The sequence below is a fragment of the Abrus precatorius genome, unplaced genomic scaffold (assembly GCF_003935025.1).
Source record: "Abrus precatorius isolate BTA unplaced genomic scaffold, Abrus_2018 Scaffold8, whole genome shotgun sequence".
Taxonomy (NCBI): domain Eukaryota; kingdom Viridiplantae; phylum Streptophyta; class Magnoliopsida; order Fabales; family Fabaceae; genus Abrus; species Abrus precatorius.
In genome coordinates this window covers 3,421,848-3,436,210 of record NW_020874428.1, presented here as the reverse complement: position 1 = coordinate 3,436,210, position 14,363 = coordinate 3,421,848, and the positions used below count along the sequence as shown (strand labels likewise).

General features: G+C 33.7%; 1 protein-coding gene across 3 annotated transcripts; it reads right to left on the bottom strand.

The window, feature by feature from the left end:
- Positions 1-1,073: 1,073 nt before the first annotated feature.
- LOC113846404 (peptidyl-prolyl cis-trans isomerase CYP57) lies at positions 1,074-8,032 on the bottom strand. 3 transcript variants are annotated; one of them, XR_003501677.1, is made up of 11 exons: positions 7,597-8,032; positions 7,305-7,483; positions 7,084-7,185; positions 6,866-6,972; positions 6,603-6,744; positions 6,132-6,357; positions 5,182-5,221; positions 4,111-4,303; positions 3,424-3,564; positions 2,709-3,151; positions 1,074-2,036 (listed from the first exon to the last, which is right to left on the bottom strand). XR_003501677.1 is itself a non-coding variant. In XM_027474617.1 (10 exons), exons 1-10 carry the CDS (start codon positions 7,814-7,816, stop codon positions 3,011-3,013), a joined length of 1,494 nt encoding a protein of 497 aa, XP_027330418.1. In that variant the 5' UTR covers positions 7,817-8,032; the 3' UTR covers positions 2,554-3,010. The 3 variants fall into 3 exon arrangements, 2 of the variants coding, with proteins under 2 accessions (XP_027330418.1, XP_027330419.1); XM_027474617.1 differs by lacking the exon at positions 1,074-2,036 and having other exon boundaries at positions 2,554-3,151; positions 5,182-5,224; XM_027474618.1 differs by lacking the exon at positions 1,074-2,036 and having other exon boundaries at positions 2,593-3,151.
- Between the last annotated feature and the right edge of the window lie 6,331 nt (positions 8,033-14,363).

The following is a 14,363-nucleotide window of genomic DNA, read 5'->3' as shown; positions in this document are numbered from 1 at the left end:
CTGACAACTTAGAGGCATTTATTAGGCAGGCAAATGCTTTAACGTTTAGTTAAAAAAAAGTGATTGTTGGTATTTGGCATTATTTTCTAAGAAAGGATGAAGATGGGAGACTTTGACATTGGGAATGCACGTTCAGATTGCCCTAGATGGGTCCTATTGCTCCTACAACTTGATAGAGTAATCAACAATATACGCTGCTTTTGACCTTATGTCCGTCTACACAAAGCCAGGCTAACAAGTAGGCAAGTATGCTAAAAGTTATGAATGTTTATGTGCTAACTCAATTTGCACTCTGCAGGTGCAAAGAATATCAATCATATAATGTGCATGTAAAAAAATTATACATACGCAAATAAAAAGTCTCGTCATAAAAGCCTTATTTCATGACCAAAAAGGTGTTTGAAATATTCTGGGTTAAGTGTAAAAGCAAATTAATGGTTGACGAAAAATCTTAACAACCCTTCTAAGTTTTATAGGTTTTTTTTTCATAGTATATAATATAAGAAAATTTCCTGTCTTCCCCAAGAAACATGTCTCTCACTCACACTGCCTGGGTTTCGGTATTGGGCTAATTCACCAACCTGTCCTCTGGTGTCATTTGAAAATCAAGAACATGTTTAATTTCTATTTTAAAAATATTTTTTGTTTTTAAAAATAAAAAACTGTTTTTAAAACAGAAAAAGTTGTATTAATTTCTTTTTACAAATACTAACTAACAACTTAAAGATATTAATTAAAAAATAAAATTTAAAATATTAAAAAAGTATTTACCGGATGCAAATGCAAAATGATTTATCACTTTTTTAGTTATAAACATTTCATAAGATATCTTTAATATTTTTAATTAATTTTTTAAGGACTTTAATTTTTTTAGACATAAATATGAAATTGGTCTCTTGACTTTGAATACTTTCTGCTTTGGTTCCTTTTTGTGAAATTTTAGTTTTGATTTCTGAAATTAACGTGGTCTAATAAAAAAACAGACATGCAATAATTTCATAATAGACCAAATAAAAAAATAAAATATCAAAATCACATATTTAAAGGATAAGTTTAGACACTAAAAAAATCTCAAATTTTAAGGATGGTTTTCACATTTATTTCTTTAATCATGATATAGATTTATTGAACGTATATTTGGAGTAATGCCTCTCAAATCAAAATGTGAGGTCTTTACAGGACAATATCCCGTGGGGCACCATATGGACTAGGGACATTTCATAGGATAATATCATGTGGTAGACGTTCCAAACCCTAATGCCTCCCCCTCCTCTTCACCCCCCTATCCAATCTCATTCTCTTTCTCACCATTGCAACCCATCTCACCTTCTCATTATTGCTTTTCCTTTTCTCTGTCATTCTCACACCCTACCATTCTCACGCTCACACGCAACCATGAACGGGGATTATGGAACATATTCATTAGGTAATCATTCATTATTTGCAGCAACCCATGTAAAATGCTATTTAACATAAATTCACTCCACGTTTGGTGCCATGTAGATTATGGCCTTAGGCTATGTGATCAAAAGAAAGATTTAGTATAAGCAAGGCGAAAAAACCCCAACCAAAAGAAATACTTTCCAAATTAACCCTAATTTGATCAATTAGCACCATATCCATGGAATTGAAATTTTAAAATTAGGTCCAAAAAGTTATGAGGATAAATGGCAAATTACCCGAGTCTTTTTCAACACGCAAAAGCCATAAAGATCCCATAAAATATTAGCTCAGATTTTTAAAAGCTTCAATTAATTTGGACTTCATATATTATTTGATATATTTTTTAAAATTTATTCTCCCATTATATTAGTTTGTAACTTGGTCTTTAGAGTTTGAAAATTTTCTATTTAAATCAATCCGTTAAACCATTACCTTACTGTTGGAGCACCGTAGGACCTTCATGCTGCCAATGCACTGACTGCCGACAACACCATAGCAAGATTCCAATTTCACCTCCGAACACTATCACCGGTCTCCATCTGATAGTCCCAGTAACTGTAAAACCCAAAGTCCGAAACCCAAAGGTGACATCTCTGTGTAAACGAAAGGCACATTAGACGAAGACTGACTAATCAGGAGATGGCAACAACGGAACTGAGCGACATGTGTATACAAGAGTCAAGCTTAGGTGTATCATCCACATCTTATTTTGTGATTCATCAATAATTTTAATCATAACTTTGGAGTGAGTTTTAAATAATTATTCGATTTTTTCTTCAGCACTCACATCATCAGTAGACACAGAAAAACACATTTTTACAGATGTTCATTTTAATGCGCACGCTAGCTTTACACATTATCTGTCGATTTGAATACCTATGATGGATCGTGCTTACATAAATAATTCAGCTTAGTTCCTTAAAAACATGTCAACATCAACCTTTAAATCCAATTTTAAACAATTAAAAGTAACAAGATTTTATCAAGAAAATATAATAATAAATTATTCTTTTAAAATAAAATCATACCACATTTAATGCTTAAAATTAAGATTTAAAAAAAAAAGAAAATCAAATTCCGATGGAAATCTCCACACACACACATCCCCGAAGCTCCAACCAAACGAACAAAAATTGTCGTCAGAGTAACTTTTTCAACTACAGAGACCGTTATTTAACCAAGTTCCACAATAGTACAACATCCGTCCTACTCGTTGTGTTAAAGCTACACAATACATCTGTTAAAAGCGAAACAAAAATACGAACCAAGTCAAAGAATGTCCTTTCGCGAGGGCACATCGAGTGTGGTCCTTCCATGAGATCCTCATCACTTTGCTTTAACTCGAGGTAGAGAATTTGCAAAATGCAGCATAGATTAACACTTGGCACAGTAACCCCACATCTTACTCAACAATATCAGAGTGTCCTTGCCAGCCAAGTCTGCTAAACTCCTCCATGCAATAACTTCCTCTGTTTCTCTTGGATTAAGTTTCCTTTCCCAGTGGTGCCGGTCAGCCCAAAACCAATTAGCTTTGTGTATTTACATAACCATGCTGCCACATGCAAGCTCAAGTAAGGGATCTTCCAGCCCACTCTCGTTCTCGTCTCTTTTGTTTGGCTAGCATCCTATTAAACTTCTCTTTCCCCTTCTCCAAAAGAGGATCATGCACAACATAGTCATTTGGGTCCTCAGTGCGAGACATGCGATCCTGCATATTACCAGAAAATTACATACAAAATTTAAGGCAGTGGTAAAGGACTGACTTATGCGGTTAGACTTCAGAAAGCAATTGTTTCAAATTACAAAATTAGTACATATCAGCATATCAGTTCATAGATTTTCTGCATTGTTTTTCAGAGTTTTTCCAATGAGAATAGAAGATGGGTAAGGCACACTGATGTTTCCGATGGAAAAATAAAACAATTTCATATCTCCAAGCTATACAGCCCCATTGAGATGGAATGCATAGAGAAAACTCACCTTGCCAGACTCGGGGGCAAATTTTAACGTAACATCTCTCCAGTCAGACAATTCCTCATTATTAACATTTTCAGATTCACCAGCTGTGGATGTGGCCTTCGCTGATAAAGAATTCTTAAATTTTTCAAGTTTGGCCAGAACCTAAATTCAGAGATGCAAAAGGAAAAACGTTACACAAGAATATAAATTGAAAATAGACATACATATTATCCCAAAAATACCCATAAATTTAGAAGCAAATCATTAACCCCCTAATCTGAAAGTTTTTCAGCTTTATACTTACTGATACTATTCCCTACACCCTACTCAAATTCTAGGTAGATATTGTTTTAGAAGAACATCACTCCCAAGCAGTAAAATTCAATAAGTATCATCTTTTCCCCAAAACACACGGTAATATGCCATTCTCACAAAATGGAAAAGCCCATGGAGCATTGTTTTGACACATCAACAGAAGTTCAATTAACTGTCAATCATTTCTTCATTTATCCAGAAATTTCCATTCAACAGCTCTTAACATTTCTCACTCATATCAGATCAGATTATCAGTCAAGCTATCACTCACAGTTGATTGCATTAATTAATAGTCTAGAACAATCTAGAACACTAGCCAAAAGAAATAACACAAATGGAGTATGGTATAAGAAAAAAGAAAATAAAACATATAAACCAAAAAATATAACATACATCATTTTCACGCCCTTGAAGTCTGCGTTTCTTCTGCTTCTGCAATTGTCTTCCTCTCTCAGCTTCATTCAGTAGCTGCAAATCTGCATCAGCATTAGCCATTCGTTCAGCTCTTGCTTCAGATCCTACTCCCTTTTTCTTCAAGGACAATTTCTCCACCTTTGGTTGATCCTCATCACTTACAGCATTAGACCTGGCAAGAAGACATTCAACAATTTACTTAAGTTTTAGTTGGTTATTACAAACCACTTGTGTAATTGTAAAAGCAACAAAACAAGGCTCACTTGCGCAGGAAATGCTATAAATATAAACTCTTCATTTGGAAATTCAAGCAAGCAAACTTCATAGGTGGTAAAAGTCCAACAAGAAGCCACTTTAAAATATTTCTTTGGCAGATATATTGAAAGAGGATGCTTGTCCTTCAGTTAAATAAGGAAAAACACATGCAGCACTGCAGTAGCAACTTTCAAGTTCCACAACAGAATCAAGACATGACTGAACTATTGTGGATTTCTCAGGTCCATGAATTAGGAACCTCTTCTTTAAGGAGAAATATCAAATAGCAGATGGATTTCTATATGCAAGAAATATTTGACGTTGATTAAAATCTACACATATTCTGGAACTTTGGAGAAGGAAATACAAGCCTATTTTGGGAAATATTATACTTGTATGAGATTAAGAAAAAACAGGCAAGCGCAACATGTTTTCAATTCACAGGCTTCCTCATGAGAACTAAATGTGATATAATACAGCCAAGCGCAACCATCAAATGCTTGTCTCTATCTTGTCATCCTTGGCTACAAGTTCAAATAGCTTCATTCCCCACTATGCCAGTAGGGAAACATGGAGAAAGCAATGGCCACAGTCTACCAGTAAGGAGCATAATCATAGATCATTCTTGTTGCACTGTCAATATTATACAATTTAAAGTGCTTAATTTGCTTTTTACCATATTATAAACCACCACCATTCAAATGTCCACATTGACACTCTTGTGGCAACTGGTAAAAGATATTCAAGTTCTAAATATGAAAGACATAACAAAATTTCAAATACTGATATTTTTACCTAGTCGCTGATGCATCCTGGTTCTCTGGACTAGACCTTCCTGCTTATGAAAATGATAAGTTGAAGATCGTGAGAGAGGGATATTATAAACTGTTCAAAGGAATCAACAGTTAAAGTGTTGATAAGTTTAATGATTAGAGCATTCACCAGTAAGACAAACTCCTGCCATAGATTTGTACGTTAAAAATACATGCTAAATCCCTCTAATCCTTAATTCATTATCACAATGACAATTAAAATTAATGGTTCTTATTTTTGCATGTTGTCACTTTCATTTGCTCTTGTAAATGCAAAACATAGTAAACATTCACCTAGTGTGTTGAGAAAGTAAAATGGAATTATAAAATTTACACTCAGCATAAATATCCATATACCATAAGCAGTTACAGGGATCCCAATTAAATGTTCCTATAGTAGGTGACTCAACAGTATTATCTTCTAATCATTTTATTATTTGTTAAGAATAATGTTTTTCTGCTATACATGTATTATTTTTTTATTCCATTTTACAGGTGCCAGATGTCATTTCTTTAACTTTATTCTACCTCACTTATTGCCTTGAACAATTTCTAATTCTATTTCAGAAGGTTCATTATTAATACTTAGTACTTTCTCGTATTTGTACAGGTGCAACATTCATTACAAAAGAATGAGAGTTTGATACCATAATGTTGATACTTCAAAAACAACTCATTATTTTGTTCAGTTTTAAAATTTTCAGCCGGCTTTTGGATGTAGGAAGAGAGCTTAATAATTGCTAACAGATTTATCTTCTGTTGGGGATATAGAGGGAATAAAAATGGAAGTCGACAGTACTCTGATAGCAAAATGTCAGTTATAAGATCGTCAAAATTTGCATGGGCAGAAGCAGAAACACTTCCAAGATCAGAGGTTGAGAATTTGAAATTTTGCTAGCTACAATATATAATACGGAAGAAGATTTGTTGTACCAGTTCGCAACTTCGGTTTGGGAGGGTGATCACCCAATTCCTTCCGCTTTTTGAGTATTTGCCTGCGCATTCTTGCATCAAAATCTGCTTCATCACCATCATCACTGGAATCAAGATGAGCCATGTCACCAGCTTCTGAATCTTTTTGAGGCTCTTCTTTCTTTGAGTTAAGTGCATCCCTTACAGATAGCTGTAAATCTCTTGTTGATTTACCATCAGATGAACTCTGCAAAATCAATACAACAAGCTTATATGATGTGTGGCCATTTGATGTAATACTTTTATGTTGTTAGATTTTCATCTAAACATGAAATTTGTGAAATTATCGAATGACTATGTAATACTGTGACTCTTGGAACTTTAAGCCAAAAACAGCAGCTACAAATTATTAATACATTAAAGTAATAAAAATTGCAATTAGTACAAAGTATTTGGGAATCAGAAGAAAAACCGTAAGAAAGGCCTTATTACCACTTCATTATCAAGTGTTTCTTCCTTTAGAAGACGAGGATCATTCAAGACATCGTGACTGCTCTTAATTTTTTGCTTCACTGATGCCAATTCCTTTTCCTCCTCTTCAGCTTCCTCCCCAAACGAAAGCAAGTTCAATTTTCTGCAATTTGAATTAACAAAAACAAAAAAAGGATCATGCTGCTTGAAGAGTAAACATTTGCGACAGAAACCACAGCATCAAGTTCTAAGAAGACATTTTTTCAGTAGGAGGCTGAACTTACTTTACACCTTTCTTCTTCGACTCTTTACTCTCCGTATCAGGTTTAGCTTCAATCTGAGTTTTCTGAAGTGTTCTCGGAATAATATCTTCAAATGGATTCCATAACACCTACAACCAATACATTAAGAAGATATTAGGAAACTTAAATTTCCAATAACTGAACACAAACTTCAACAATTTTCATGTGAAAGTAAATCAAAATCACAATTCACAACCTACCTCAACTGATAATATCTTCGGAGCCGGATCCAAAGGCCGGTCATTCTTATCAGTTTCGACTTCACCCAACCTCAAAAGGTTATACATTGTATCTCCCGTCACCTGAAGTCAAATAAAAGTGAGAACAATCAATCAAAGTATAAAACCCTAACAAATTACCGAAACCAAAAAAAAAAAAAAAAAAAGTTTCGCTACAGCATAATTGCATTTCGATTCTTTACCTTTCCAAAAATCGTGTGCTTGCGATCGAGCCAGTCACAGCGATCAAGAGTAACGAAAAACTGGCTTCCATTGGAATTCGGAGATCCAGTATTGGCCATTGCAACTAATCCTCTGTGCTTGAATTTCAAACGCGAATGAAACTCATCAGCGAAAACGCCGCCATAAATGCTTTCACCTCCTACAACAGTACAAAACAAAACAAAACGATTTGTGATTGAGTAAGTTTACGGAAGAGAAAGTGATGAATTAGAACGCGTGGGGAATAAGCGAATTAGAGAACGTTTAGGGTACCGGTGCCGGAGGCGGTGGGGTCGCCACCTTGGATGAGGAAGTCTTTGATGATGCGGTGGAAGATGGTGTTGTTGTAATAGCCTTCGAGGCAGAGTTGCACGAAGTTCCTCACCGCTTTAGGAGCCTCTTTCGGCCAGAGTTCAATGTCCAAAGGGCCGCGCGTGGTGTTCACGACCACCTTCCCCTTGGTCGGTGGTTCTAGAACATACACCGTCGACATCTTCTACTACTACTATTCCGATTGCTCCACCGGATTCTTCTTCCCCACTGATTCTGATTCTGATTCTCTGGGGGAGGGTTTTGTTAGTTGTTATCGATTTCAGAACGGATAGCTCAAGAAGAGAGATTAAATGACGTCCCGTTTTGTCAGTTCCATATCTTTGGTTTTTTTTTTTTTTTTCTATGTTCGTAAACTCGATTCTCGTATATTAATCCCCAGCCAATTCGAGTAAAAAAATTTAATCTTTAAAACTATTAGAAATAGATTGTTTTAAAAATATCTGTCAATTTAATCTTAAGTTATTTAATTTTTTTGTCAAAAAATATTTTTTAATTGTATTATTTTTTTATCAAAGCTTTTAAAGGTAGAAGTAATTTTGTATTTGACTACACTTATTAAAATAGTTTTTCGTTTTAAAAAAGTGATTTCAACTGTTTAAATAAAAGGATGAATTTTATTTATTATATAATTGAATAGAAGACAAAAATTTTACTAATTAAGAAACACATTTAAAAAAATATTTTTGCACATGTTAAAATTTTTTAAATATATTTCACAACATTTGATAATCATAATTTTACTCAAAACAATTCAATTAAATAGTTTATCTAATGAAAAGTTAATACTTTACACACATAAATCAAAAGCACTAGCAACATGAAACTTATAATATTTTTAGATATTGTTGCATAAGACATAGAAAATATAAACATAAACAAATAAGCATGTACATTATATGAATATAAAAATAAACAAATAATCATATCAATATATTATTATATGAACATTATTTGACTAAAACTGCAGAAAATATAAGTTATAAAAGTATAAATAAAATATTTGATTGAGATATCATATATGTGTCACGTACTTAGACTTTATATGAAAGATGATGAATATAAAGAAATGTATAACATTTTATTCAATTTAAAATACAATTCCAAAAAATAGTCCAAGTATTTAGAAATGCTATATATGAGATATGACAATAAAATGACGTCGTCTCAAACATACCTCACAATGATTAAAGTAAAAGAAAAAAAATTCAGACTCTTACTAACCTAAAATATCAAAAGATTCAACTACACCTATGTGGGCTACATGACTTTTGAAGATTCCAACATTTAAGCCTTTGGTTAGTAGATTAGCCAACATCTTCTCTGTGGAGATGTGCACAATCTTAGTCTGAAATTTTGAAACCTTATCTCTAACAAACAAATATTTTATGTCAAAGTGCTTTGTATGAGAGGAGCTTTTGTTATTTTGAGAGAAGTGTACAATGGCAAAATTATCGCAATATAGCACAAGTGACCAAGATATACTCTCAATGACTTAGAGTTCAGAAATCAAGTTCTTGAGCTACATGGCTTAGCAAGTAGCAAGCGATATACTCTGCTTCCATGGTAGAGGTAGCTGTAAGAGTTTGTTTCACACTCTTCCAAGAAATAGCTCCTCCTACCATCATGAAGATACAGTCGGATGTAGATTTTTGATCATCAGGACAACCTGCAAAATTAGAATCAGAATAACCAATGACCTGAAGTTGATCAGACTTCTTATAGGTCAACATGTGATCTTTTGTGCCCTACAAGTACCTTATCACCTTCTTTGCGACTCTCAATGACCCAAACCTGGGTCGCTCAAGTATCTTCCTAAAGCATTGACAGCAAAAGCAATGTCAGGACGAGTGTAATCTTGAGCATACGTTAAACTGCCAATAACGGAAGCATATGAGACTTTCTTCATTTCAGCTCTTTCATTATCATTTTGAGGACATTGAGATCTAGAAAGTTTGTCCTCCTTTTGAACAGGTGCAACACATGGGGAACAAGAATGCATGTTAAACCGTTTGAGGATTCTATCAATGTATCCTCTCTAAGACAATCCAAGGACACCACGTGACCTATCACGATAAATTTGTATGCCTAGAACAACAGAGGCATTAACTAGGTCCTTCATATCAAAGTGATTAGTCAACATCGACTTTGTCTCAGTCAAAAGTTTAACACAACTACTTGCCAAAAGAATATTATTAACATAAAGCACAAGAATGATGAAATTTCTCCCACTAGTTTTCAGATAAACACATTGATTTGAAGCATTTTCCTTGAAACCAAGGGAATTGACCACCTGATCAAATTTTAAGTACCATTGTCTAGATGCTTGCTTTAATCCATAAATGGATTTCTTAAGTTTGCAAACTAAGTGTTCTTTGCCAATTTCAGCAAAGCTATCAGGCTGAACCATATAGACATCTTTATGTAAATCTCCATTCAAGAATGTTGTTTTCACATCCATCTGGTGAAGTTCTAAATCAAAGTGTGCCACCAAAGCCATAACAACTCGGAAAGCATCTTTAGTAGATACTGGTGAGAAAGTTTCTTTATAGTCAATGCCCTCTTCCTAACTATAGCCTTTGGCTACTAGTCTGGCTTTGTACATTTCAATTTCACCATCTGGATTACGTTTGGTCTTAAAGACCCATTTGCATCCAATTGGTTTGCAATCAATTGGTAACTCAACAAGATTCCAAACACCATTGTGTGTCATAAAGGCTAATTCATCATGCATGACATTTAGCCAATCAGAAGCATGAGAGCAAGAGATGACCTCTCCAAAAGAAATAGGATCATCAACATCATTGAAATTGAATTCATGTTTTTGGAGATAAACAATGTAATCATCAGGTATTAAAGACCTGCACGCTCTTTGAGATCTTCTCAAAAGAACCTTTTCAACAAGGTCATCTTGTTCCTGTTCATTCATGAAAGGAGCTACTATATCTTCATATTGATGGCATAGGAATTGTAACCCTGTCCTCCCTAAGGATGATTGGCTGTGTTGTTTGACTCCCACTATCCAAGACATCTTCAAAGAATACAACATGATCGGATTCAATAACTTGAGTAGAGTGAGAAGGACAATAGAATCTACTATCACGAGAACTAATGCAATAGCCAATGAAAAAACCACTGATAGTTTTTGATCAAGCTTCTTCAACTGAGGATTATAAGGTCTTATCTTTGCTTTACAACCCTATACATGTATATGCTTCAAGGTCGGCTTCTTTCCAGTCATGAGCTCATAAGGAGTCTTAGGTATAGATTTACTGGGTACTTGATTGAGAATGTACACAATAGTTCTTAAGGCATCTCCCCAAAGAAAGACTAGTAGGGAGGAATGGCTCAACATACATCTCACCATGTCAAGAAGTGTCCTATTCCTTCTCTCTGCAACTCCATTTTGCTCAGGTGTACCTGACATAGTATATTGGGCTTCAATGCCACATTCTTCAAGGTATCTTACAAAAGGTCCAGGGTTTCTACCTATTTCATTGTGTCTTCCATAATATTCTCCTCCTTTATCAGACCTTACATTTTTGATCTTTTTTCTCGTTTTCAATTCAACAACAACTTTAAAAGATTCAAAGACATTTAGAGATCTAGATTTCTCCTGAAGGAGTTCTATCCATCCAAACTTGGAGAAATCATCAATAAATGTGATAAAGTACCTATATCCACCCAAAGTAGCAGGTGTCATAGGCCCACACATATCAGTGTGAATCAACTGTAACACATCATCACACTTGCCAGAAGTTTTATTTCTGACTTTGGCAAAGAACTTGCCTTTAATGCAATTAATACAAGTGTCAAAATCAAAAAATTCTAGATTATGAAGAATGCCTTCTTTGATTAATCTTTGCATCCAAGGCTTAGAAATATGCCCTAGACATCTATGCCATAACATAGAAGAGTTGTCATCAATCCTACCACATTTTTGTGCAATAACAAAATTAGCAATCATGTTACTCAAGGTTAACATATATAGCTCATCACACATAACTCCAAAAGCGACAACAATGGAATTGAAAAAAATAACTAGTTTTTCGTTACTAAAAGTAAAAGAATAAGTGTCTTTATCTAAGGCAGAAACTGAAATCAAATTTCTTCTAATGGAAAGTACATAAACAACATCCTTTAATACCCAAACATGTCCATAAGGTAAACATAAAGAAACTACTCCTATGTCTTGCACAGTTGCTCTAGCTCTATTTCCCATGATAATCTTGGATTCTGCATCATTTGGCTTCCTCAGGCTTATGAATCCCTGTAAAGAATTCACAACATGAATAGTGACACCTGAGTCTAGCCACCAAGAATGGGAAGGAATATCAATGGTATTAGATTCAAAACATGCTAGAGCTAGAGGTATACCTTGCTTCTCAAGTTTCTTCTTCAGGAAAAAATAATCATCCACCTTGTGACCATACTTCTTGCAGTATTTGCAGCTCCCTTTAAAGGAATTCTTCTTGGGTCCCAAGTTGACAGGTGCTTTCCCTTTTTTATTTCTCTCAACATGAGTTTCAAAACAAGACTTTCCCTTATAATCTCCTTTTGTCTTATTCTTAGCACCAGGAGAGGAAGTAGCAAATTGAATAGTGTGAGACTTGGTCTTTTTCATATTTTCGTCTTCTTGAGTGACAATGGCAATCACGTCATCTACCTTCCATTCTAACTGCTTATATGCATGGTAGGATGTCTTTAACATGTCAAACTGAGAGGGGAGAGAATCCATAATCTTCCAAATTAAATAGTCATCACCAAGATCCACTTTCAATACTTTCAGTTTGTTATAATAATGGACCTGTTTCATCATATGCTCACGTACTCCACTGACACCATCATACATGGTCTTCTCAAGTAAAGACAAGTACTGACCCTTTATTGCTTTGTCATAGGTTTGAAATTTATCCCCAACAGATTTCAGAAAAATCTTTAGCATTATTGCTTTCTTGGATACTCTGCCTGATAGACTTCTCCATGATATACTTCTTGACCATGAGACAGACCCTATTAGAGTGTTCTCACTTCTCTCGAGAGGTCTTTTGGGTAGCAGTGGATTCAGCAGTGAGAGCTGGAGGCTCATTTTCTCTTAGAGCTAAGTCTATGTTGGTGATAGCAAGGTAGAGATCCAATGAATCTTTCCAATCCTCATAGTTTGTCCCATTTAGTGTTTTGACCGAAGTCAATTGCATAGGCAAAGAGGCTGGAATCAAACAAGATAAGGAATCATTTAATATGCACAATTAGTCTTGCAAAAGAGAGTTAAATGATCCTGTATTCACAACCAGAATATGTCTTAACAATAAAATTTCTCAATTATTATAGTCCTGCCTAAGGGTCCCGAACTATGATAAATAAGAAATTTTATAACAATATAACACACAAGCTTATGACACTAGAAAACTAACATCGATGGGATATTAGAAAATAATTGAAACAAGTAAAATAGAAATGCATTGTATTTACATATCAATCACATCAATGATAATATATCGATAGGATATAATTATTAATAATGCACCATTAAATTTATAATGAGATAAATCATATATTTTAAATATATTTTGTATAATTGTAATCCACGATAGGTGGACTAGAATCACACAAAATGACAGTAATTATCATGTCTAAATATCATGAAAAATTTGTGATGCCGTAAAAGTGTACATTAATTAACATCAATAGGCATGCTTTAATACATATAGGGATTCAACAAATTAAATTTCTTGTGCAACATGCTAATAGGGAGATTACATAACATACTAATGTCAGATACATGATGTATATCATGCACAAAATTACAAACCCAAATGCTAAGAATACAACATAAATTAATTAATTTAAAATTTTAATTAATTAATAATAAATATTTGCAGTATTTTAAAATCTAAAAAAAATATCAAATTAATAGAAGATGTGAATTGGATAATTATAAAAGGATTAGAATTCATTCGGATTAAAGAAAGTCTCGTAGGAACGGGAGCTAATGATAATTACTTTGAAATAGCGTAAAGAAATATTGTATCAATATCAAGACAAGTCTAATGCAAGTAATTGCATCAATCCCATGCATAAAATTTTCGGGAGAGTCACTCGCTAGAACATAGGATTCTATATAGCAACAACATATTATTCCACTTGGATTTTATTTCTATTTTAATTTTATTTTTATTTTATGAACTTTTATATTTTTACGTCTTTAGTTGACATAACATTAATGTTTATGAAGATTCTTACCCACGACATTTCTTTATATGCTGATAAAACCAATGATTGCTTTAAGATTTATGGACAGGTGGTAATAGTGCATTTTTCAATTTTTTTTTCTGTACTAATTGATATTAATAACATTCTAAATTTTGTTAAAGGGTTTTAGCGGAAAGAAAAATTTATCTTCAATGGAAGCAAGATTCAATATCGACGTAAAAAATTTTAATTACCTGAATTAAATCCGACAAAAAATTCATTATTAGCGAAAGGCACAGATCTCCAAATTAAGTTCGTAGAAATTTTATATCTCTTATTTGAAAGGGATTATGACTATGTTTATGTTCATAAAAAAAACTCAAATCAATTTTTCATACTATTCCATTATTAAGAATTGAAGAGAAACTTTTGGTTAGGGTTTCAAACAAATTACAGAATACATAGAAGCAACTATAATTCATTTCTTAATCTGGCTCTAATACTAATTGTTGAAATTT

What these genes read in the sequence shown, in the direction of transcription:
- LOC113846404 (XM_027474617.1), bottom strand. Translation starts at nt 7,816, where the DNA reads ATGTCGACGGTGTATGTTCTAGAACCACCGACCAAGGGGAAGGTGGTC. An exon ending in CCCCACCGCCTCCGGCACCG is followed by an intron (nt 7,484 to 7,596) that starts GTACCCTAAACG and finishes GTACTGTTGTAG; the next exon opens with GAGGTGAAAGCATTTATGGC. An exon ending in TTGCCCCCGAGTCTGGCAAG is followed by an intron (nt 3,152 to 3,423) that starts GTGAGTTTTCTC and finishes GGTAATATGCAG; the next exon opens with GATCGCATGTCTCGCACTGA.